At 37.1% G+C, this 27639-nt stretch overlaps 1 protein-coding gene across 3 annotated transcripts in view; it reads right to left on the bottom strand.

Annotated features, from left to right (window-relative positions):
• LOC134528080 (sodium/potassium-transporting ATPase subunit alpha-like) overlaps positions 1 to 27639 on the bottom strand; it is a 96101-nt gene that overhangs the window by 16542 nt on the left and 51920 nt on the right. For all 3 annotated transcript variants that reach the window (XM_063361328.1, XM_063361329.1, XM_063361330.1), the window contains 4 exons: positions 26456 to 26769; positions 19358 to 19606; positions 4854 to 4992; positions 2399 to 2541 (listed from right to left, as the gene is read on the bottom strand). In XM_063361328.1, the coding sequence (XP_063217398.1) occupies positions 2399 to 2541; positions 4854 to 4992; positions 19358 to 19606; positions 26456 to 26769 (845 nt within the window). The remainder of the gene's footprint in view (positions 1 to 2398; positions 2542 to 4853; positions 4993 to 19357; positions 19607 to 26455; positions 26770 to 27639) is intronic.

The raw sequence follows: 27639 nt of genomic DNA, 5'->3' as shown, positions 1-27639 counted from the left end.
CAACACTACGCTACAATGCAAATAACTGATATGCGAAAATGCTACAAAGTGAAAAAAAAATACCTAGAATCCGATTGCAGCACCAATTATCGGGTCTGACTGATGTGGCAAAAATTTAAAAAAAATATATTCTAAAACGCGATTGCAGCACTGTCTACCGGATTCAATTGTGAACCTAAACCATCCAAAGATTAACAACACATAAATAAATACACAACACACACACATATATATACTGTGAACCTAAACCATCCAAAGATCAACAACAAAACATTAATTAATAAATTAAAAGAAAATTTTTCTATTGGATCAAATTGTGAATCTAAACCATTTTTGAACCAACTTAATCACACACATAAAATTTCATCAAAATCGGTCCAGCCGTTTGTTTCAGTCACATACACACGTACAAAAGAATTACATATATAAAGATAGATTATAATTATATAACATATAATATTACTATTATCACGTAGATAATGGTATACTAGAAACTTTTTACTGAAGAGCACTGATACTCCAAAGTGTGGTGTGCAAGGATTCCTCAAAAGTTTAAAGGGAACACCATATCTTTGTAAAGATCCAATGCTTTCTCAGCAGTTTTCGCGGCTTCAAAACTTTTGTTAGGATATTACATTTTCATGTCACAATCTTTTTTATTGCAATATTTACAAATTTTCCACGAGATAAGAACTGCCTACAACTCATATGATATTTGTAAAAAGTCGAACAAATAAATATAGTTCATCTTTTTGCCTGACAAATGTGCAACAGGATATTCACGTATTAAGTTAATTGTCTATTGTCAAATCTTCCCCATTAACTCATATGTTGTAACACATCCATATGTTTCTCCAAATTTTGTGCCCTTCTCGAAGTCACGGTTTCTAAGTTCGTTAAGTATTTTGAAATCTCTATGTTGTGTATCGTTAAATAATTTAAGCCCAGAAACAGCATATTTCACCTTTAAATTTCCATCGTCAAAAGTACCGGCAAATATCAGTAAAAATGCAAGTAAATACATAAAACAAAAGAAACAATATCACCTCCCTGCTCTAATTGACTCTCATTATTGCTCAATGGATGATTGGGAGATGGTTCATGTGAAGCCATGGGCAGCCAACATACCACAACCTCATAAGATGAAGCGAGCAGGGTTGGAAAGTCTGGGAAGAGCCAGTGTGCTGTGATTCTAAAACGCACAGTGTGAGTGGGTGGTAGGCGTGGCGACTACAGCTTTTCCCACCTGTAGGTCTCATTGTGGTATTCTCGTTTACTAATGACAAGCCACAGGTGAGACTTCGAATGTAATCAGTTACTCATGACAAATTATGCATTTTTCAACTGAAGTAAACAACTGACAGTCTAAAAAGTGTCAAGTTTTTTAGTGTAAACCATCATAAAGAAAGAAACTTAGTACCACGAAAGGCTTGGGGCTGCCAGCATTAAAGAAAATAATTCAAGGTAAGCAAATTTTATAATTACATAAAAATACTGATAACTATCAGACACTACTTATGAGAGACTATTAATATAATTTTAAAATATCTTCTGTAATAATTATATATAAGTATATGAAATCCCTTACATATGTTTCGCATGCTGCAGAGTAATTAAGTAAACGTAAACATTTTATAAATTTGGCAGCATTAAAAGTTGCATGTTAATAGGCAGTGTTCATGAAGTTAGCCTGGATGTGTTTCATTAATTAAATAGGAGAATTGGTGCAGTGCACAAATGCATGTGGAACGCTTAAGAATCCATGGCACTGGATAAATCGGTGCTGGTAATTAAATTCATTATGTCACATTCGCTGAGCACAGGACAGGTTTCTTCAGACACGCAGGTGATGTCACGCCTTGGATAAGAGTCCAGCCGGATGTCTACGTCCGTAAAATCAAATAGGAATATTCTAAATGCCTCCTTAAATGACCCTTTATCCAAAAGATCCTTGAAAGGTGCACCTTACAGGATCCCGCTATTTTATGTTGATTTTTGTAGTTCCAAGAATCTTTACAGGATCTCCAGTGCAGCTTTTCATAAAAGTACGAGTGAAAGAAATTTCTTTGTAGACACGCCAGATCTTACCGGCTTTAAAAGAATTCAGATATCATTTCATCGCTAGTTTCTCACCGAATGCAATCTTGAAATCAAAGGACAAAACTATTCAGAAACAGACACCCTTACCTTTATGCAAAATATCACGACGAAAATCTTGTCAAATATAAAGTTAAAAAAATGCAATAGCAATTACGAACTGTAGATTTTTATTTTGTTTTCTTGGATTTACATAAACATACGGAAAGTATTAAAGCAGTTTTAAATATTTATTACCATACATTTATCTGTATCGAAAATTTTTACCGTCTCCACACAAAAATAAACACAAGAACCATACCGATGTCAGCTTTCTTGAGAGCCGGAGAGTCATTCACACCATCTCCAGTCACCGCAACGATGGCTCCCATTCGCTGGCAACCTTCCACAATGATCAGCTTCTGCTGCGGAGACGTCCGGGCAAACACTAATTCACTGTGATTCCTGGGGAAACACAGAGAAAAAATTTTTAAAAATACATATTTTTTTAACACTGTTTGCTAGCAATTAGTTTCATTAACATGTTATTAATAAATGTGGTTTGCAAAGAAAATATGGTACTTAATAATGGCAAAACCTTAAGTTGGTTTTTAAGTTTTTTTTTTTACTTGTGAATGGCATTTTTAGCTAGTTACAGTGTTACAGTTCAGTCTTTTGTTATTTGAAGTTAATTGGAACGTTTATCTTAACCATATTCTAAATAAATTTGACTAAAAGATGTTAGCCTAATAAAAATATGAATACTTCATCTCAAAAAATTTTTTATTTTTTTTTTTAATTTCAAACAGTAAACTCAAATAACTATTCACACAAAGCATGTTAGGCCCAAGCATCACTTGTTACTCGCTGATTCAACGTAATGATCCATTACTGCATATATGAGTGCAATTTTACTCAAATCAAGTCATATTATCAATTAAATTGATAGTTTATTAACAGAAATTGTATTATTTAGTGTAATTAGCTTGTAACCTACAAATAGGTGAAATGAGCAATTGTAAAACAGTTTGCTTTGAAGGGTCAAAAAGTTTTTAACTTTGGCTGTCTGCAAACTAGAGAAAAAAATTAACTAATTTGTGCACAATAAAATACATAACCAAATTAATGCATACATTAAGTGTTTTAGGTTTGCAGCCAATCATACTAAGGTCTGTTTTACAATGACACGTAAATGGAGACAGTATTCAGGGGACAAAGTTTCTACAATAGCACGCAGCTAGCTCTGATAAAACTCCGGCTTTGGACCTGATTTTCGAAAAGGAATTTTAATTAAATTAAAATACTGTCAATCTTTTTTAATTTCACTAAACAATTATAAAGATTCCGCATACATTAAAAGTTATACTTCCATGGGATTACTAAAATATTAATCTGAAACATTTTAAATTACATACTACAACACTGAACATATGGTTGAATATTTGTTTTTGCTTAAACCACTGAAATGTCTGTAAATACTTACTACAAACAAACCTTAATCATTATTGAGCTGATTAAACATTATTATTATATTATAATGTTATAAAAAAATTAAACAAAAATTCTAGTAATGAGATTTGAATGATGTCCCTTGATATTAACAAGCGCTCGCTCTACCGCTGTGCTACTAAGCCTAATGAATGATAAATTGGATGGAGAATAGTTATTATTGTATTATGTCAGTTTCCTTAACAATTTTTTTAAACTTCATATTACTTTTTACTATAACTATTTTAGTTTACCAAATATATTCCAGCTTAGTTTCACTATCATAAAGTTTCATTTGGTACACCAATACGTTTGGTACGTACCCTAACATTTACGAAAGTGACTAGGTTTATGTTACTACACGTGTGTCCGCCATCTTTGTGTCACACTTCCTTTCCTCAACTTAGTTTTTTTCTCACTAAATTATTCCTACCAAATGCCTTATACCCTCTTTTATCACATAATCGTCGCACTCGCGTAATCGTCGCACCCATATTTTAGGGCGTCAAAATTTGGATAAAATAAAACTTGTCGCATAAACATTGCATGTTGTTTTTGGTCCCACTTTAGACTCCAGTGCTTTGTGTGGGTATTTTTTCTGTATAAAGCTATGTATTTTAAAATAGAAATCTAATATTTCTTCGGACATTACCACTTACTTATTTAATAAACGGAAATACAAAGTTGTCTGACGTGTAAATTATCTTTTAAAGACTTTTTAAACGTTATAACCTTCATATGATCGTCAGCGTCACTGCAATGTACCGCTTGCAAAAATGTAGCCAGCGCTCGATGCAATCATAAATGTTTGGTTATGTTGCTTCCTGTATAGAGCGCGCAGACGTAGCCGAATATCAATATCTCGCCGATTGCATACAACGCGCGCTCTCTATCAGGTGCTGAGTTAACTACATTTGATAGTCTGCACTCTTTTCGTGTTGTGTACTACGGTAGTTACGCATTCGTTCGGCTTGCATTTGGATCACAGATGTTTTTCCATTTAAAGTTGAAGAAAGGTTTTTGTTGTATGACTTATTAATTTAAATTGTTTGGCGCGCTCTTTGATACTTCACTTTTTAAATAAAATGTATTTTCCATGAATGGGTTTTGTTTTTATGAATAACTTTAACTAACAAAAAAAATTTTTTCCGCATAATCGTCGCACCCCTACTTTTCAAACTTGATTGTAGAATAAAATGTGCGACGATTATGCGAGAAAACACGGTACTGATAGCTAAGATGTTTACACATCAAAAAAATGTTCCACCAACTAAATAGCAGTAACTTACTTGAGAAGATCATCCAACTGTTCCGACGACATGTCCTTCAGCTCGATGCCGTGAACCACAGCAGCCTTCGCTAAGCTGCGGTCCACATCCCAAACTGGGATGCCAAGTCTTTCCGCTATGTCATCTACCGTCTCACTTCCTGAAAACAAAATGACTCACTTCAAATGGAACATGGTCAAACCTGAAACATATAAAGCTGAGGGATCCCTGGATTAAAATGATAAAACGTTAACAATACAGTATGGGAAAGAAAAAAAAAACTTTCATACCAGTGTATAATTCAAAATGCAACAATTCCTTTGTCACTTCTTAATTTAAATGTGACAAGGTATGATAACATTTGTGTGAATACTTAGTGCAATCAATATGGCGACATGTAGAATGTTCATTTATATTTAAGTAATTGTTGACAAGAATTTTTGAGTGAATTGGATAAGTGAATACCTTTCAAATGTCCATTTAGTTTATATAATATCATTGTACCAGTTCGAAAAGAAGACTGAATATCCTAACTATTAAATTTATTTGTATAATATCAAACCATTTAATTGTAGAGTAAGATCTCAAATATAAGATGCCTTAAGATTTAAAATAATTGAATATAATACGTAAAAACGTATTAAGGGAGGGACAGAGTGGGAACATGCCACTCCCCCCAAACATTTTTTTCCCCAAAGACTCAGATTTTTTTCGAATAATAAAGCACAGCTCAATTTAAGGCCACTGACTAAGCAAAATTAGAGAGTAGTCTTCCCTTTAAACACGTACTAAACATAATCATGGGCAATGGTAGTGTAAAGGTCTATTTTCATGTGACAAATTTTATCTAAGAATCAGGTTACACCAAATTCTCCCCTTGCACCCCACAGAACTAGGCCTATCCAAAATATATTATTATTCTATCTTAATTCACCCTACCCTACCCTCCCTCCCTAAATCTTGGCTACGCTCATAATAATACAACTTCAAACATAAGGCAATAGCTAACATATGATGACCATGAATATTATACAAACTCAATTATAAGCCGCTTTTGAATGTAAGACAACCTCAGACGTATGTCAGCCTCAAATATAAAAAAAAGACAATGTAAAACACACTTGGATAAGAAGTGACTTCAGTTTCACGATTAAGAATAAAAGAATATAACAAATTGTCGGGGTTCGGGTTTCGAGAGGGTCGCTATGGTGTTGATTGGTAATGGGCGCCACCATGTGGAAGGGCACGTGGACCCGGCTATCATCCGTCTCAGGGCGTGACGTCGCCCATGTGAGGCAAGACTGGACCCACGGTTAACTCCCGTAGTACACTCAGACCCGACCCGCTCTCAGCATCGGGCACGCTTATGGTATAACAAGTAATAGTGGGCTCTCCAGGCGTCCCACACGCCTGCTCACAAGGTATAGGTCGCCATGTGGTCGGTGCAAAAAAATACAAGAAGACAATTACACTTAAGACGTTTAATACGTGCACGTACTCCCATACACGGTCTCACGAGGTGCGTCTCCAAGATCCCAGGCACCTAATCGGAACACAGGAGTAAGGCCCACGCACGTGGCCTGCACAAGTGATTACTTAGAACGTCAAAAGTCTCATTAAAAGTTAAAAAAATGATTACGTTAAACAGTCCCCCGACCGAGGCAAGCCCCAGGGATACGTGAAAGAGATTTAAAGGAATTAAACAAAACTGAATTAATAGTCAGCGAACAAAGAGTGAAGTCCCCGGGTGCGGAAGGCAGCGTCTTACCTCGGTCGTTGGCGTAGAACTGGCCGAGCGCCGGGCGCCCTCGAAGCAACATGGCGCCTTCCTGCCTTGCCAGTTTACCGTTACGCCTTTCCGATTAAGTGCCTTGTAATCTTACATAAAGATATACAAAAACACTCCTAAAATTAATACGGGTTCTCCCACAGCTCTATTAGGTACTATTTAACCTAGAGTTAATTAATTAAATTATATATACATTTCAACTTCGTTCGTGTTCGGGTCCGCTCGGGTCCGCCCGGCAACGTCTTTAACTTACATACTAAAACTTATATTATAAACAAAACAAAAACCCTGCCGCCCGTCAGTGGCAACACAAATGAATGGGGAAAAATTAAAAAGCTATACAATATTATTATTACATATTTAGGAGGACGTCGCACTGCCGCTACAGCGCCCTCTTGAGGTAGTTCATGGCGCGCTATTCAAATACAAACACACGACTACGTACTCGTGACGGAGCGGCTATCAGTACGGGAAGTGGGACGGGTGGTGAGGGGAAAGGTGCCGGAGGCTGACCAGGCTTCAGGGGCGCAGGCCCGGTTGACGTCAAAATATAAGACTACTCACAAAAATTACATCAATATTAGCTTGAAACAAGTGGCCAAAACCACATGTGAAACAAATCACTTTTTTCAATTCTGTTTTTATCAAATTTCAGAATTTGTACATTTTTTTTTTTATTTGAGAAAATGGCATCATAAATAACAATTGCAAATTTGCACAAGTTTTTTATTAGAAACTCTTTTACAGGCAGTAGAATGACATGAGACGTTCACGTCATAAAAGAATAACGATATTGTATAACAAAAATTATATATAATGAAAACTGCATCAAATTACTTGCCGCAAACCCCAGGTGGCAAGAGACCATAAAGACAATGAAAATAAAAAAGTATTGGTTTCAACTCGGTTATCGGCAAATCTAAAAAAAATATTATAAATAAGAGGTTTAGGCATAATACATAATTTTTAAAACATGGAAATTAATAAAGAATGTTTTTTAACTTGGAAAAATTTGTTTGAAGCTATTACAATTAAGTTTGCCATTATCCCACCAAGATTGCGATGCAATCGCCGCCATAACTTTTAACATTTGCAAAATAGATCATGCTATACTGTAACTAAAAATCTACACTCTGTTACACTATATTCAAATATTCATCATGTTACTTTGTTTGTAGGTATACTTCTTTAGACACATTATGAAAAAATTATCAGAGAGAATTTTTGCGATGTGCGCAATGAAATTTTCACAGGATGAAAAAAAAAGCTACATTCAAAAAAAGGCTACAAAGCAACAAAAATGATATGTGTACTTTTAAATTTTACACTTTAGTGACTGATATTGAATAATGGTCAATATAACTAAAAAATATATATATTTATTGGAATATTAGTGATAGAAGTTGTGTTTATACACTTTTTCAAGTGTATTTACATAAGTGAGGTTATATTCACATACGTATAATTTATTTGAATAATAAATTACAGAATATTACTTAATTATATAAATAATAAAAATTAATAAATTAGAATAGACACTCAGCATGTTTATTTTCAGTATTAATTAAATTTAATCTACATTATTGTACTAAATAAATTATTTTAATAAAAATGTCTATATTAATATTGAATATGTACTTAGTAATATATTTAGATATTTTAATTTGATTGAATTTATATTTTATCAACTGTATTTATAATATCACTCCATTCCTTTTATTATTTTATTCCTACAAATTATTCACATGCAAAATTAAAGTTAGTTTTTTATTAAGCCAAGTATAACTTTGACGCCAACCGCCGGTGCTCCCTCTGGTCCGCAAAGGTCGTTATGCCACAACAACACTTGCCCCTAAGTGCATCGAACACGCCCGAGCGTGATGTCCGCCGAGTGTGTGAAAGTGCGCCGCGACGAACACCAAAGCGACGTCAGCGCCTGGCTGGGTGTGGCAATGCGCCTAACTAATTATATATAATTATTTGTCAAATTAAAACAACTAAATTAATAACAATTTAAAAGAGGATTCATGTAAGGGAAATTATGTCTAATTGTTTTATAAGCATATATTTTGTAACTTGTCTTTAAGTCCAAAACTGGCCAGGTCGGTTTTACCGCGTTTCACGTGGTTAGGCGCGAGGCCGCAGGGCGGTCTCGCGCTCAGTTACCGTCTGGAGCTCGAAGGGGTCGGGCGCTCCGCGAACGTCGGGTCATCAACTTTAGCATCTCTTCAACATTTCAGCAATAGTGTAAGTTTTGTAAATCTTTTAATCAACTCGGCGCCGACCCCAACCCAGTCGCACGATATTTCGTGCGACCCTTAATTTATTAAATCCTTCCCATCGGGGAACTTTATTTTCATACGTAATTCCATGTCCAGTTTAAGGACCGCGTAGTAGTGGTACGCAATTTTCGGCTGATTAGCCAATTAATCGTTATCGTCGTAGATCCTCCGTAATAAGTGTTGAGAATAACACTGACTAACTTTCGTCTCTTAACTTTCTCCATTTTTATAGTGCAAAGTGTAACGTGTATTTTAAGTGACTAGCTTTCATTTGCAAGGGACTTTTACGTGTACGTCTCCAGCTGGCGTGTCCACGTAATTTCTGAAACGTTAATATTTCGTAGCAGGCTAGACTGCAAACCATCCTGAACATAGGAACTTTTCTACGTATTTACCATTCTTTCGTAGGGACGAGAAGCCACTGTTTCAGTTTGTCGATATAGCTTTGCAATCCATCTCTTGGTCGCGCAAACCGTCACGTATAGAGATACGCGTGTCATAGCGGTCCGACAACGGACGCGGCCAGTATCGGGACGAATGAAAGTATCAATACTGAATAAAGTGCAGTGCCCTGTAACTCGTTTACCATTCATTTACAACATTAATAAGGCGTCCTGGGTGGCCTGAACAGCCCAGGTAATTTCCGAACCGAGACGCGCTCCTGCCTGCAGCCACGAGGCCGAACCCCCGTTAGAACCTCTGAGATCTTTTACAACGCTAATAATTAATTAAAAAACCAAAACAGGCAGCGGGAGTGGCGTCAACTTCTAACGCACGTTGTTACGCAGGTTGGTACTGCGTAACGAGGAAACTCGCCCCTGCGGGCTAGTGGGATACCACCCGCCATACATTGCACGGACTCGGCGCGCGAATTTCAATTGAAGCGCGTTGGATAGCAGATCCTCGGGTCCACTCGTGCCGAATCGCCTTTGATCGCGAGACGGGTTGTCGAGCTCACGGTCCGGCGACACCGCCGTAGGACGAGCTTTTCCGCAGCAGCCGTGCTGCCTTCGACGTGCCGCCCACATGGTTGGGTGTCCGAGCTGCGAATACGTAAGTTACGTCACGAGTCGGTCATTAAAGGACGCGTAAGCCTTGTTACGCGTCGCTGGACTTTCGCCGACGTTACGAGTCAGTACGTGAGAACCGCGCACGCATCAGGACGCGCAAGCCTTGTTACACGTCGCTGGACTTTTGCCGACGTTACGAGTCAGTACGTAAGAACCGCGCACGCATCACGTGTCTTAGTGGGGGACATAGTTACTCACTGCCGAACTATCGCCGACGTTACGAGTCAGTACGTAGGGACCGCGCACGTGTCACGTGCCTTTGCGAAACAGTTGACTATCAGGAACTTTGTCACGTGGGAGAACCGCCAGTACGCGTCGGGACGAGTGGGCCGTACGAGACGGTCACCGGGAGTCCGGGTCTTCGTGGGAGAGGCGCGCAACCCGCGACGGATCCGCCAGGCCGCGGCAAGCTCTCTGAACGTAATAAAAGAGCTCGTGAACCGATTAACAGCGAGTGGTCCTTTCGATCTACCTGTCACTTTACCTCACCATCCCTCCAGGTCCCGCATTTCCAGGTCCCGGCCACGTCGGCCTGGACCCACACCTCTCCGACGAGAGCAGTACGGGCATAACGGACATTTCTAGCAAGCAGGGAAATAGGGACCAGAAGCCGAGGGACGTCAACTTATTCATATATAACCTTTAAAAGATATTTTTTCTGATTTTTAAAAATCTGTTACGGAAGGACAATTCTTGTTACGGAAGGAAATTTTCTGTTACACAAGGAAAATTTATATTATGGAAGGACTATTTTCTTTAGTGGAAAAAAAATTGAAACCAAGTACAAGTTCCAGTTTAGTTGGCAGTATTGAAATGTAATACATTATATCTTTGTTTTCCCGCCAATTTATTTTTCCCTCGCATTTATTCTACAGGAAGCCATTGTTTACATTCTGTAGGTACTTGAGTTTTTAAACTTAATGATATTTAAATTAATGTATAAAATGGTATTCTAAAAAAATGGCTAAATGAACTGCTCAGAGAGTAAAAGAGTATAGAGAAAGAAGAAAACTGAATCTATTACTTGGTGAAGAAGACAGAAAGAAAGATAGAGAACGCAAGTCCAAATTGAGGTTAGAATTAACACACACTGGAAGAATTGAAAAACTTAGAAAATATGAAAGACTTCAGAAAAAAAAAGCAGAAGCTTAGAAGACAGACAGAACAACAACAAAAGGCAGAGGTGATAAACAAAATGTCTCCTTCAGCATTAGGCAAAGCTTCATCACGAGTTAAGAGAGCTCTTCCTCATACACCAAGCAAAACAGTTCAGGTGATTGGAAAACTTGTGATGTCTTTATCTCCAAAGAAAAAAAGTATGGTGATGAATATAGCCAATGAGGGAAAACATTTTAAGCAGCTGATATCAGCAAGAAAAAAGAGAAGTGATGCTGTTTCTGAAGATACTGCTAAATCTGTTAAGGCATTTTTTTTTTAGGGATATCAGCTGGCAGTGTCCTGGACAAAAGGATGTAAAGTCCGTCAAACCAGAAAATGGATGTGAACAAAGACAAAAGAGGTTGTTAGTAAATCTGCATGAAGCATACTGTATATTCTGTAAGGATTATGATATTCCTCCTTTAAAACTATCCAAATTTAAGGAACTGAAGCCTAAAGAAGTTGTACCCATGAATCTAAAGGATCAAGAGACGTGTGTGAGCGTATATCATGCAAATGCTGAGCTGTTACTGTATTCACTGAATAAAATTGTTCCTGATCTACCAAAATCCTTGACTGAAGTGATACAAAATACAGTTTGCTCTCTAGAAAACCAAACTTGTATTGACAGACTGTTTACAGTGTGGAGTTCATAAATTAGATACTTACTTTGAAAAACTGTATCCAGGATTGGACGTAGTCTATTACAAATGGGGTACTGAGAATGGGTGCACTGTTAAAAGTGAAGTTACTGAAACACTTTTTGAGGCCAAAGAAGATTTTTATGGACAACTGCAAGACATCTCCAGACATGTTTATAATGCTAAGCACCAGCACTATGAATTGAGACAACTTAAGGAAAATCTTTCTCCCAATGAAATCATTGTGCTACAAGACTTTGCAGAAAACTATACCATCCGGCACCGATCGGAAATCATGCAAGCACACTGGAACTCTCCAAATGTCACATTATTAACTTGTATTGTTTACTACAAAGATGCTGAAGGTGAATTAACACATTTGAACTACTGCATTGTGTCAGATTTCATGCAGCACAACAAAGAGGCAGTTCATGTATTCAATGGAACATTACTGAAAGACTTGTTTAGTCAGAAACTTACTTTCAAGGTATCCCATGTTCACTATTTCACAGATGGAGCTGCTAGTCAGTTTAAAAACAAGTTTATTTCGAAGGACTTGATGTTTCATAAAGAGGATTATGGTTGCACTGCAGAAAGAAACTATTTTTGTACCGCACATGGAAAAGGTCCTCATGATGGAATTGGTGGCGAGGTTAAAAGAGTAGTATTCAGAGCAGAACTACAGAAGAAAATCTATGTGAATTCTGCAGAGAGGTTTGCTAATGCAGCTGCACTTTTAGCACCATCTGTTAACATTATTTACGTACCTAAGACAATTATTCATGAAGAAAATGTGACAAAACTACAGGCACGTTGGGAAAGCTGTGTAAATATTCTTGGCATAAGGAATTTCCACAGTGCACTGCTACATGATGAAGATTCGTTGCTGCTTTTGAAGAATTCCTGCTTTTCATGCAAAGAAAGCGAAGGTCAACTTTTCCAAATTACATATAACCAAGCAGTCTCTTTCTTTTGAGACTGAGCTTTGTGAAGAAGTGAATTCAAGGGCAGAATGTACACAAAGTATTTCTGAAGACACTAAGTGTTAGCAACATTTTCCTCACAAAACCAGTGCTCACATTATAGATACTTATGCATAGTATATGAAGTGCTAGAGAATGATGAATACAAGGTTGTGGGACTGAAATGTTTGGACACTAAACAAACTGTATTTAAGTGCAATGAAAACAATGTTTCTGCAATTTCTAAAAGTGATATTGTAAGCATTGTCCCAAAACCCTGAATAATGGGAACAGAACGTGTAAGATATCATTTTGATATTCCATTTGTGTTAATAGGTTATATTAAAACTCGGCATCTTTCTTAATATTGTGTAATTTCCTCTTTCTATTACACACATTTCTCACACACTAGCCATATTTATTTTCTTACTTACTCTATTACAGTCGTACCAACATAACTTATTCAAACCAACACCAAAGTTACCTAATGATTTTATTGTTTCCAACAGCCCCCCTCAATAAACGTTATTAGGTAGACTTTGCGAAACAACTAAGTAAACAATACAAGTGAACAGCTAAAAAAAAAACTTAACCAATAATTTGCATTATTCTAGCCCTATACTTCTTATACATTTCAAGAGTGTGATCTTATTCACTGCTTTAGTGAACATGTCAGCTATTTGATCCTGAGTACAAACATATTTTACACTGATAAGACCCTCACTGATTTTTTCTCGGACAAAATGATGGCGAATGTCAATGTGTTTCAACCGTTTGTGATTCTCTGGGTTTTTTGACACTCTTATTGCACCTTGATTGTCTTCGTATAGGATCACAGGTTCATTTTTTAACACTCCCAGATCCTGCAGTACCCCTCTGATCCAACACGCTTCAGCCGCTGCACCACTCAGAGCCATGTATTCCGCCTCGGTAGATGACAGGGCAACAGTTGACTGTTTCTTGGAGGTCCAGGTGATGGTATTACCTTGGAGTTGGAATACAAAACCTGATGTAGATTTTCTTTCTTCCACATCTCCTCCCCAGTCTGCATCAGCGTATCCACTCAGCTGAGCTGCGGGTTCTTGTCGTCGGTAGACGAGTGTCAAGTCCAAGGTCCCTTTTATATATCTCAAAACGCGTTTTAGGGCAACCCATAGTGCTTCACTTGCCCGGTTTTGATATCTACTCAGAATGCCAAGAGTAGCACTAAGATCTGGTCTTGTGCCTAGGGCGACATACAACAGGCTTCCAATAATCTGTCGACATTTTGTTTCCAGCTCTTTGTCTTCTTCAGTGTCCTGGAAGTTTATTTTACACAGTGGGTCCATTGGTGTGGACGCGGGTCTACAGTCCGCCATTCCATATTTCACTAACAATGATTTCAAAAAATGAGTTTGATTCAATTTTAGAGTTCCAGACTTTAAATCTTGAGAGATACAAATTCCTAAGTAGTTTGACACCGGTCCTAGGTCTTTCATCTTGAAATTTTTCTTCAGACTTTCTTTCAATGCCTGAATTTGGTTCTCATCATTGCCTACTATTAGCAGGTCATACACATACAGCAGGACATATAGCTTCGTTTTGTCTGTGTTCTTGACATACAAGCAGTAATCATGTTTTGATCTTTTCAATCCTTCCCTTTCTATAGCTTCATTGAACTTTTCGTTCCAGCACTTTGGTGATTTTTTAAGTCCATAGAGAGATTTTTTTAGTTTGTAAACTGTCTTTTCATCCCCCTCCATTCCATCTGGTTTTGCTATGAAAACTTCGTCATCTATATCACCATAAAGAAAAGCACTTTGAACATCCATTTGATATATTGGCATGCCCAGGTCATTTGCAGTCGCCAACAGAATTCTAAGCGTCGCCATCTTAGCCACTGGTGCATACACTTCACTTGCATCAAAAATGCTGAGCTGCTCAAAACCTCTTGCAACTAGTCTCGCTTTGTACTGCACTGGTTCTCCTTTTTCATTTCGTTTAATCTTAAATACCCATTTGCTGCCTATGATGCAGGCATCTTTTGGAGGTATAACTTCTGACCAGGTGTCATTTTCCTTTATAGAGTTCAATTCAATATTGATAGCTTCTTTCCACTTTTGCCTTTCATTGCTCATCATTGCTTCTCCGTATGTTTGCGGCTCATCTGCACAAAGAAAACTTGTCTCATATTGGCTCAGATACCTTGGTTCCTTTAGTTTTGTTCTATCCCTCAAATTACATGTTCCCACCTTTTCACATATCTTTCCACAGTTATCTGTTTCAAAGCCTCTGAATTCCTCTTCATCTGCAGATTCATTATTTAAGGAACTATGTTCAATCGTACTGCTTCCCTCTACATTTTCCAGTTGTATGCCTTCCGCTTCATCCCTGTAGTGCTCTTCAGTTTGGATAGGTTTGGTAACTTCGATTCCCATTGTTGTTGTTACACCATCTGGCTTGAACACTACATTTCTTGATATTTCAATTTTTCCTCGGTTCGGTACATATACCCTGTAGGCCTTAGCATTTTCCTGATACCCTACGAATAGTCCTTTTGTGCTCTTAGGGTCCCATTTCTTTCTTTTCTCTTTAGGCACCTGCATGTAAGTCTCTGTTCCAAAGACTTCAAAATGTTTGATTTCAGGAACTGACTTGAACCATAGTTCATATGGGCTTTTTCCTTTAACAGAACTCGTGCCTGTCCGGTTGATGGTGTATACTGCAGTATTAACTGCTTCCGCCCATAAGGTTTTGTTCAGGTTTTTGGCTGCCAGCATAGTCCTGGCTGCCTCCACAACTGTTCTTATTTCTCTTTCAACTTTCCCATTTTGCTCTGGGCAGTAAGGTGCAGACTTCTGGTGCCGTATTCCCATTTCATCAGTGATATTCCGCATTTCTTGACTGCACAGTTCAGTGTCGTTTCCCGTTCTCAGAATTTTTACTGGATTTCCGGTGTCGTTCTTAGCTATACTTAGAAAGTTCTTAATCTTTTCTTTAGCTTCAGATTTGAACTTCAAGAAGTAAACAAATTTATACCTTGAAAAATCATCTTTTATCAATAGGAAATATCTTGAACCTCCAATTGATGCTGTTTCCATCGGGCCACAAATGTCTGCATGAACGATCTCACAAGTGTCCGTCGTTTTGTGTTCACTTGATGAAAAAGGCAGTCTCTGTTGTTTCCCCTTCATGCAAGCTTCACAAAAGAAGTCCTCAGTACCTTGCACTTCTATGTTGTGGCTCTTCAGAATATTTTTGACCTGCTCTGTATTTTGGTGCACCAACTTTTCATGCCATATTTTAATGGAAGGCTTCTTCACAACACTCACCACAGCTGGGATTGGTTCACACCTAAACATCATCTTGTACAGCTTCCCCTCCAGAGTTCCAACAGCATACACTTTTCCAGATTTAGTAAGTTCACATTTAGACTCTCTCCATTCAATTTGATAACCTCTTCTCAACACTGCACCAACAGAGAATAAATTGAATTTGATATCAGGAACATATAACACATCTTTTATCTCCGATATTTGCCAAGAATTACCATCATACACCTCTACTCTCACAGTCCCTACCTCGTTTGCTACAAGAGTTGACCCATCACCAATTACAATATGTTTTTCACTATCCAGCTTGCACATGTCATAAAAAAAATGTCTTTGAGCACACATATGTTCAGATGCTCCACTATCCACATACCAGCTTTTGTCATCCAGGCTTTCACTTACCATTGCAGCACTGATAAAAGCATTCAGATTGCCCCCCTTTAGTGTACGATGAGCAGGTTCAGAGCTATTTTCAGCTTTTAACCTCCATCTACAATCTTTACTGATATGTCCCATCTTTTCGCAGTAATAGCACATACGTCTCCCACCTGGATTATTAGTTTTCGATTTATTAGAATAGCAGTTTTTCTGAATGTGTCCTGCCTTCCCACACTTAAAACACTTTAATGGATTCGGCCTACCTTGATTTTTAGACAACAGGGCGTTATCCTGACTGCCCTTTCCAGAGATACGCTCCTCTTCAATCAACAGACGTGCACTTAACTCTGACAGTTTTTGGTCCTTTGTTGACACAGACTCCCAAGCCGACACAAAGTGTTTATATTCTTCCGGTAGTGATACTAAAATCTTCGTCATTAGCATTTGATCGGACAGCTTCTCCCCATGCTGCTTCAGCCGGACCACCAACTCTTGCAGTTTTGACAGGAAAGCCGCGACTCCTTCCCCTTCGTATTTTAAAGAAAAGAACTTGTGCTGAAGTTGATGCAAGCTTACTTCCGACTGCTGTTCAAAAATTGATAACAATTTATTCCACATCTCTTGTGCTGACTCGCAAGCCAAAATGTGCATCATTGGTCCTTCTTCTAATCTTGTGACAATTATTTCTTGAGCTTTGCTGTCTCGTGTCACCCATTCCTTTAATTTCTTCTTTTCCGTCTCGGTTTGTGAATCGTCATCCACCACAGTAGGTTTAAACTCCTCTCCAGACACCACACTATATAAACCTTTTGATTTTAACACGACCGTAATTTGAAATTTCCAAACACTCCAGTTTGATCCATTTGCCAATCTAATGTAGTTATAGTTGGATTCCATAATGGATGCCCGCACTGCGTATTTTCTTCTTCTTTTCTCAACACATCACTATCGCAATAAAACTGTGATACTTATTCAATAACACCAGTGTACTTTCATACGGCCTGGGCCCATAACCTGTTAATAGGTTATATTAAAACTCGGCATCTTTCTTAATATTGTGTAATTTCCTCTTTCTATTACACACATTTCTCACACACTAGCCATATTTATTTTCTTACTTACTCTATTACAGTCGTACCAACATAACTTATTCAAACCAACACCAAAGTTACCTAATGATTTTATTGTTTCCAACAATTTGACATAAAGGAAGCTTTGAAGTGTTTGTTTTTTTTTTTAATTTTTCATCATCTTTGTGTTTAAAGAACAAAAAATATTGTTTTTAACTTAAGATAAGTGAACATATGTGACATATTGTTCCTTCCGTAACATCCTTCCGTAACGTGGTATGCACGGAAAATCTGTACTTTAATTTGTTTGAATATCAATACAAAATTTCTGTGTTGTGTGTAATATAAGTTTATACATGGATGCATCTTTAGTAAAAATTTTAATCTCTTTGGAATTATAAAAGAGCAGATATTTAACACCGGTTGAACACCTGTTCTTTAAATGTCACTTCTTATTCCTTCCGTAACATAACAGAAAAAAATCAATTACTTGAAATTCTCAGGTGCTACATTTAAGTAAACCATGGTAACGTAGAGTGTTGATGTAAAGTGTTTTGCTGCATAAATGTCAAAATTCTATTTGTTTTCAGTTTGCTGTAACATTGAGATGTACATGGGTGTGTCTTCCTTCCGTAACACATTTAATACCATGGCTTGACCCTTTAACATCTGATCAAACATCAGAGTTATTAGAGACAATGGGAGGTGATGAAATGATAACAGAACATTATGTACTGAATGAGTGGGAGAAACAGGAACATTGCGAGATCCAGCTAGCAGCAATCCTCGATAAGTTTCTCATCGCTATTAGATATTACAGTAAATTTACGGACTTTCAAATGAAGAATTCACCTGAAATAAACAAAGAGTTTTTCGTAACCTAACCACATGTATTCGACTTCCAAGTTTTATGTTTCGTTCTTAACAAAGGTGGACAGAGTGATCTTACTGTAGACTTCACCCGTTTTTGAATATTTTGTAAAATACCAAGAATTTTATTTTGGATTTATTTGCAAAGAAGGTTAACTCAGTGTCCGTAAATTTACAAAGATAGCGGGATATTTACGAAGATCCCTGAATAATTTGTAACCAGCATTCTTCATAAATTGGAGGTGAAAAATTTTAACAGTGAGCTCACAAAAAAAAAAAAATACTTCAACTTTACCTCAGCGGGAATTGAACGGACATTGCCTCGTCAAGTTAGTTGACTACACAACCGTCGTGGCCTCAGCTCATCCCTAGTCTTTTATGGAGCTTCAAATAAAATAAAATTAAAAAAAATTGTGAGTCTTTCAGTATTAGCCAGAGATGTGTAACATCTAACCTCAATAACATATGTTCTCATGTTGGAAACACACAATACAAATATTGGCCACAAAACTTAACGTAGAATTATTTAAAATAATTCCAAGAGTGATGAATACATGCAAATTGTGTTTTTAACTAGATTTCTGGATGCAAATCACATGTAGTTTTCGCACCCATCACGAGAATTCGCTGCCAGAGCAGCTACGTCGTCTATGGAATCATTTGTTTTGCAGAGCAAAATTTTAAACTATATAATTAAACGACTACGATAAAAAAATTAAAGGACTTGTAAGAAAAAATTTAATAATAATAATACTATAAAGATTGGGTTTGGCTTTGTGAACTTTGGACTTTGGTTCGCGCTATCCACCACAGATGGCAATACCTAGCTTACACATTTCTGTTCCATGCGACTTCCGTCGCATTCACGAAATCACTCCTACCAACTACCGAATAGAGAGAGAGCTGAGATGTTACACATTAGAAATGGGTTTCACTGTACGTGCCCCAACGTGAGATATCTCGCAAAGCGGTGCAGGCAGCATCGGGTACCAACCCTCCGAGATGATGCCGACGGACTTGGCGATGGCCTTGGCGGTGATGGGGTGGTCGCCGGTCACCATGATGACCTTGATCCCCGCCGACCGGCACTTGGCCACGGCGTCCGGCACCGCGGCGCGGGGCGGGTCGATCATGGAGATGAGGCCGACGAACCGCAGGCCCTCCAGCGGGAAGTTCGGGTTGTCCGCCGAGAACTCAAATCCTTGCGGGAACTGCTTGGCGGGAAGCACAAGGTCGCAGAAACCTGATGGAACAAACATCAAGAAATGTGTTAGGCCTGTTTTCCGAGACACAAAAATAAGGTTGTGAATATATGCTACACCTGTACCCTGACACCGTACTCTTAAAGCACCACAGAACACGGTCAGTCCCTTATTTTTAGGGAAAGAATTTTGGTGTCCTATCTGTTTCTGATCTGTTGCCTAAATTCCGCGCATATACACAGACCTCACTGTTTCATTGATTTTGTCTTGTAACATTGCAGAATGGTTTTATAAATATTTTATAATTATTTTTTATTGATGTTTCTTTTATTATGCATACGTATGGCAAGTATTTTGTTTGTGTTTTGATAGTGATTATTATTAATTTGTATTATATTTTGTTTAAAAACTGAAATTAGTGTGTTTATTTATTTGTTTCTTTGTAAATTACTTAGTCACTTAAAATTATAATGTGCATTAATTATGTTTTGTTAAATTTCAAGCCATATTCTGAGTAGAAAGACTATGTAACATTCAAAAATATTCTAGAAGGTTTTGAAAGAAAGGAAGACACAGGCGCGACACATTGTCGCTGGCAAGTTATTTTTCACGCCTCAAGTTAGTGCGTCGGAAAAACCCAGCACGTGAACGCACGACTACGCAGCAATAAACTGGAACTTTCGCTGGGCGCAGTCTTGCCAGCCAATCAGGGCAAGCCTTGAGGTGGTGTGATGTGTCTTTTGCAAACTTGAAGAGAAACTTTCTACATTGTGATTGGTCAGTTGGTGCACGGGGTTGCCTCCCTTTGTTTGGTCTTTGTAAAAGGAAGGTAACTGCGTGGTGCCAACCAGTTATAGGCAGGAGTTAAAAGTCCAGTGAACTAGGTACTCCATAGCAAACTGCACGAGTCTCTGGGTGGTACCCAACAGAGTACACACTCAGAGATTCAAGCAAACAAGAAAAAAAAAAAGTGCCAACTAGTTGTCACTCAATCAGCAACTCACAAGCAGTGGCGTAGCCAGGATTTGTGTATGGGGGGTGTTAAGAAGCTGCCCCCCCCCCCCCACCCGCCGTATTAAAGCGGGGGGTCCGGGGGTCCTCCCCCGGAAAAATTTGGATTGTAAGGTGTAAAATAGTGCTATTTTAGCAGTTTTCGGTTCTTAAATTTAAATATTGTAATGGTAAAAATTTTATTAATTTTAATATGAACTTTGTTTGAGTGATGAATAGGAAATTAATTAAAGATTTGGTGCTAAGGGGGGGGTTTGAACCCCTAAAACCCCCCCCTGGCTACGCCCCTGCTCACAAGAAACATTAAATTCATAATTTCATGCCTATGGTCGGGGCCAGGCCGAAGATAGCTTTTTTTTTTTAATATTGTTCAGACTTTTTAATTAAAAATTTGACCATAGGTGTCGGTAGCAGCCCAGGGTGACCGTCGTCACCTATTCGGGAAAGTTTCCGCGAGATAATTTAACACAGGGACTTACCATTTTATAATATTGAGCAAAAGGAAGCTCTGAAGATCAACTGAAACTATGTTGGTATGTATTGTAATTCTTTTTTATCAGAACACGATCCTATCAGTACAAGAACTTTTCTGATTAATGAACTGGGACCAGATAAATAAAATGTAATTGGTATAGTGTACATATTCATTTGTTTCTTTGTTTTTTTTTTTCTTTGAAAATAAACAAACAAGGTTGATTTCTTTTTTTTTTAATAACTCTACCAAACTTAAAAAAACTATCTACATATCTACAACAGTTTTGAAATATCTTTGTTATTTTTCCAGGTTGTGTTGCCGGGCCAACCTGGAATGTAACAGTCTAGATGGTGGACCCGTGTCTGGCACCATTAACTCGTATTTAGTCATTTTTGTGATTCCTGGGGGAACATATTGGTGTGCCAAATGAAACTTTATAGTAGCAAAACTATCCTGGAATACATGCCCAGATATATTCGGCACTTAAAAAAGTACTTGAGAAAATTAGAAAGGCGATTCTATTTTTGTGAGATGATGCTGCTATCTCTAGAACTTTTGCCGTAACAATTATGTTGATGGTTACAAAACAGCTGCTATAATGAGTTGAATCTATTTTGTAGACTCGCGCAGGGCACCTTTTATTAAAACGGTTGCCGATCTGTTCCCTTACTGTGACACGGTTTGGACACATTCTGGACTTCGGCCCACAAGTTAGGTTACGGTTGTATTCCAACAGGGTAGTGCTTATTCGTAATCTTACCCGAACATCTTGGAATACCGCCCTTAGAGATTTAACTGAAAATAAATGACAATAGCATTTCCTAGAGTGGGTGGATTTCCAAAAAATAAATTGATAATGGTGTTTTCAGGTCCCAACTACTTGTCCCAAAAATCACCGTTAAATATTTTAAATGTTCCAAACCTAACCATAACCAAATGTTTACACTAATGTAACTAACTTAACCTAATCAACCGAACAAATGATTTTACAGTATTTTAAAAGTAGTTAACCAAATGAACAGTTCTCTAAATTTTATGCCGTTATTAATGCAACTAACTTACCCTAACTACTAGTTAAAAAGTTGAACTACTAGTATACTGCTTGAAGAATCACAACGCCCTCAAAAATAATGATTGAAAAACATGTAAGTAAAATTAAAATATTTTACACTTTTTTTTATTTTTAAGAAAAGAGACCATCACAAAATTACCCACAAAAATAGAAAAAAAAACCAACATATTTTTAACTAATTAATATACAAAAATGACATCCAAGAATCTAACATAATGCATTACCTTATTTACCTGCATGCTAAACGACTCTATTGCAAGATGAGACCTTTATTTTTCCTTTGAATGAGAAAAAAAACACTTTTTAATTTGAATGTACTAACTCGATATAATATATTTCTTTTCACAGCCTAAACGTAGTTATTAAAGAATTACTGTAGGGAATAAAATCATTATTTGTTATTTCAGAAGTATTTTTCTCCACTTCCATTTTTTTGTTTTTATTGGTGTTCTGGACTAGTCATAGATCTTAAGAGCCCAATCTACTTATCTAGACTACTATAACTCTTCATAAAATAGCTCTTGGGAAAAACTATAAAATGTGGGAAGCCTTCATTTCACAGATGAGAGAACCACACTCGAAGTTCCCCAAAGTTCATGCTCGCTTTTTTGTTTACATGATTTCACAGTATCTTTAATGTAGATATCCTAACCAAATCAACCGTCCACAATGTTTTAAAGTATTTATAATGTAGCTAACCTAACCTAAATGACCATTAGTTATCATGAGTTACAATGAACAAAAAAAAAAAACAGAAGATGCACGATCAGGCGTTTGGCTCCCTCGTCTGTAAAAGAAGGCTTCCCATAAAATGTACACTTGTCTCATCTCAATTTCACATCATAGAATATTTTTAAGTAGAAGAGGAGAAAACAAACATGGCAGGTGATACAAACTGTATGCATTGTTAATAAGTAAAATTCTTTGATTGAATCTAAGCTCATGAAACGAATAGTACTTTATTTAATAAAAATACTACATTTCCTGTTGATTTTGTTGAAATAATATATATAGCATGTGTTGTGGTTTACCATTAACTTAAATGGTAGGTAGGCCGTAAAAATAGATTAACACAGTGTAAATTTCCACATTAGGATGGATTTACGATTTGAAAAACTTAAGAATTATAAACTTAACCTATACGCCGATGAGCACACAGTTCAGTAACAGTGCGCAGATCCAGTTTATGACTGAATTAGTGGTAGTTAATTCCAGCCATGGCATTTAAGACAAATTTTTAAATTAGAATACATCTTTTGCATTTTAAAATACATTTCCGTTAGGAACAAGTTAGATCCTTTAACTCGGATCACCAAATCAACCAAAACATGGTATGGAATAAATAACTAAAATAGTAATAATAAGGCTTTGCACGAAAGTCACAGACCAACAACACAAAAATATAACTTTAAGGAACTTAAAATAAATTTTGTGTGAGAATGACATAGGTAAGGCTACAGTTTTAATTAATTCACACATAAATGTAAATGCTCTGTACAGCGAACTCGCGTTTGCTAGATAATATATGACACAATGTGCACTTATTCAGCAGAAGCTTACATATTCCTTTTCAAGAAAAAGGCTTTTCTTAAAAAGTGTGTTTTTTATATTGTGATGATGTGACTGTATGCTGTAAATAAGTTTTAATATAAAAAATCTTTAACAATTTTGTATGATATGGATTGCTTTCTCGTTCTCTGATTATCCTAAATATTTGCTATCCTGGATAGACTCTAGCCCCAATGGACCAGATTTTATGAGGTTCTACTGCACATTGAAACCATCAACTTTCTTCTATAGTGCGTCTCATTCTTAGATTACAGTACGGAATAAATTGTGAACACTGTTGCCAGATTGATAATACCCGGCTTGTTAACATTAAAAGTATTATTTTGTATACTATTGAAATTATAAGTTTTAATATTTTAATTATAATATTTCTTTATTTTCCTAAGACCATAAACTAGTGTTTACTGAGAGTAATATTACAGTTAGCAAAAATGGTTTAAAACAAGATGGTTTCTTTCAATTATGTATTCTAAGAAATAAAAAAATTATATCAGATGATGCTCTTCATGGAATACCACAGGAAAATGAATCCCCACAATTCTCGTTCCAAATTTTACTTTAAAAAAATTGGTTGTCTGTAAAGTCGGTTCACGGACGATAGTTTAACGTGACGTCATAACAAAACATTGATGAAATGATTGATCCAGAAGAAAAGGAAATATCATATTCGGCCTGAGACTGAGCCGTAATAGGTTTTTGCAACCAAGCCATTTAGGCATTAAAAATATTATATTCTTTGAGGAAGAATTTTTTTTTAATTATTCAATCTTTTGCATGATAAAATCTACCTCTGCATACTTTTATGAATAAAATTGAATCATTATTATTGAATTATCACTATTTTGTATGGATACAAAGGAGTGAAATGAAATGTGCAATTGAATTAATATATTTACTTTTATTTGCATTTATTAATTCAAATATATTTATTACTTTTGAAATGTTGCGTGCGCCATATTTATTTTTACAAGTACAAAAAAAAATTTCGCAGCTGCCAGGTTTCGAACCGACAACCTTCAGTTTAAGAGTTAGGTACGCTAACCACACGCCCACGAGGCCATACTAAGGTAATGCAGTTTCAAATGTTATATGTATATATTTATAAAAACTTTGTTCACGGTAGGGGTATAATATTAACACGATTTTATAACAAATACGCATCCCAAATACACCAAACTTATTTATAATGTGTTACAATATTTTTTAATACATTGTGCAAAAGATCCCGGGTGTAATTTGAATTATTATGTGTAACTGTAAAACACCATTGTTGGTTCAAAACGTATTTGAATTTTCAACATTACTTTTAAATAACCGTACCGATTGTGCTGAAAATCGGTGGACAATCGTTAAATAACATAATATTAATAATTCAAACGACGAAAATATGATTGAAAAGTCAAATCGATGGTTGTTCCAATCGAGTGGAAGAGAGATGCCACGCATGCGTACAATGAGCATGAACAGAGAGCCACGCATGCGTACAATGAGCAAACAGAACACATCCGTAGTGGGACATCTGTAGTGGGACACTTTTTTGTGCGTGCAGCCGGCGTTCATCGATTTATTAGACGTTGTCACGTCAAAAATACAATTTGTCAGATACTTTTTAAAAACATTTCATTACATTACAAAGGTGAGTCTGAAACTTTTACGCTCTATGGCATGCACATGGGAACAGAGCACAATGAAACTAGGACAGCGCTAATTGCAGAAGTTGTGCTTTGGAAAGAGAGAGTAAATGCCCCTCAAAATGCACTCAGCAATATAAGGATGAGGCACGCTGTAGTTGCAGTCCGATGATTGTTGATCTGCCAGGGATGTAGCCAGGATCTTGTGAAGGAGGGTCCAATACATCCATTTAATCATTTTTTATGAGTAAGTTATCTTAATAGATGGGTTTTTAAAAAAAGTTGTCACACTAAAATCTCAAGGAGCAGTAGACTGTTAGAAGTCCATGTTTACACATAGAAATTTAAGTAATGAGTTTGCTTGAGAAAAGAAATATATTTTGATTTTCAGTTAATGGTTTTTAATATTTTTTCTTGAGTCAATTGTTTGATTATTTCGTTAAAGCAAGTGATAAATTCAAATATATTACAATAAATGTTAACAATTAAATTGTGTGTAATACGGCATACTTGGAAACAAAATTGTATGAGGCATTTGGGCTATTTGGGGGAGGGGAGGAAACACATTATTGTAGCCCATCATTTCAACCTTATGCAGTTACGTTGCAATAAATTTCTTATTCCATCATATCTCTTTTTTTTGACGTGATAATGTCTAAAAATCGATGAACGCCGGCTGCACGCACGAAAAAGCATGACTCATTGTCACATTCCGCCTGAGCCAAGCGTGCAAGAACCGGCCAACAATTGTGCGAGAAAATCTTCTATGCATTATATCAAACAGGTTAAGGCGGGCTTTTTAAAAGCAGCAATTTAAAAAATTTGATTAATTTGTCCAATTTCGTCATTTCAAATTAACAATTTATTGACATTGATTTGATTTCAGTTTATTTCTATAACTAATTGTTCGTGATTATATTTAAACAAATTATTTAAATTAAATATGCAAAAACTGTCAATAATATTTCAAAATTAAAAAGTATGCGATTTTTCATCAAAGTTTTCTAATAACGTTATCACGTAAAATTATCGTCCGTAAACCGACTTTACAGAACACCCCCTTTTTTTCTTATTAGTGTGGAAGGGAAGTGTGCGAACCCACAGACCTCCCCGTGGTTCTGGTTCCTCTTACCCAGCACGCGCTCGCCCAAGCTGCCAAGATGCAGGCAGGCCTCGCTGAAGGCCTGCTTCTTCTCGTGGTCGAGCGGTTGCTCGCGGCCGCCCGTGTAGATGGTGCTGCAGTGCTCGATGATGCGCTCTGGCGCACCCTTCATCACCAGCAGGTAGCCACCCTCGTTCTCGTGCACCGACACCTGGTACTTGTTGGCCGAGTTGAACGGCACCTCGACCACCTTGTGGTGGCTCGTCCGGATGCCCCTCACGTCGCCCAGCGCCAGCTCCATGCACTTCAGCAGCGCCGTTTCCGACGCGTCGCCGATCACCTCCCTGGAACATTCGTGCCGCATCACCATCAACAATAACACGAGACCGGAAAAATTTGCAGATTCATTATAGGCTGAAATTCAAATCCAGTTATATTAAAGCTGCTTTTGCTATTGGCTCGCTGTTCATCTGAACGACTCTGGGCCAATGAGAAAACCTCAATCAAACAAATATTGAATCACTGGCAGACCACTTGAGACGGGTCACAAGTCAGCAGTTATGTATTCGGAACCATAACAGACTTTCACAACCAGGAATTTCAGTACTAGTCTTCCATAGAACCAAGAATTCCCGATACTTTCGGAACTATGTAGTTTTTTTATTTATTAATGGTGAAGTAGATAGTTTTGAATGATTAGTGACCAAAGGTAAAAAGATAAACATTAGTGTTATAATTTTTTAGTTTAAAAAATATTTACTTACATGAACAAATCATATTATTTTCAGTCTTACTCTCAATTTTTTTTAACTTTTGGGGGGGGGGGGGGGGGAAGTATTTTAACAAATAATCTTTTTAACGCATACAAAATCACAGAATTATTAAATTAAATAAAATTTCTTCTTTTGATAACAAACTTCAAAGAAAAAATATAGTTATTTAAAGAATATCGGCTCAACAACAGCAGGCAGCAGCACACACTCGGCAGTCCGAGCACCGAATGCCGACAGGAGACTCACGCCCCTCACCCCACCAGCGTGGATCGCCTCACCAGAGGAGAGTAGCAAACTGAAGTAACCTTAGCGCGCAATAAAACCAAATTTTATGCTGTCAATGTTGAGTCCCGGAAGTGCGAAAAACCGGGAATCGACTTTAAATTCTCAGTTCTTTTACTATATCAAAAGTACGGGATTTCCCAGTTCTGAACCCTACTC

The sequence above is a fragment of the Bacillus rossius genome, chromosome 1, assembly GCF_032445375.1.
Source record: "Bacillus rossius redtenbacheri isolate Brsri chromosome 1, Brsri_v3, whole genome shotgun sequence".
NCBI classification, from domain to species: Eukaryota; Metazoa; Arthropoda; class Insecta; order Phasmatodea; family Bacillidae; genus Bacillus; species Bacillus rossius.
Note: the sequence above shows the minus strand (reverse complement) of the source record. Positions and strands in the feature narration are given on the sequence as shown.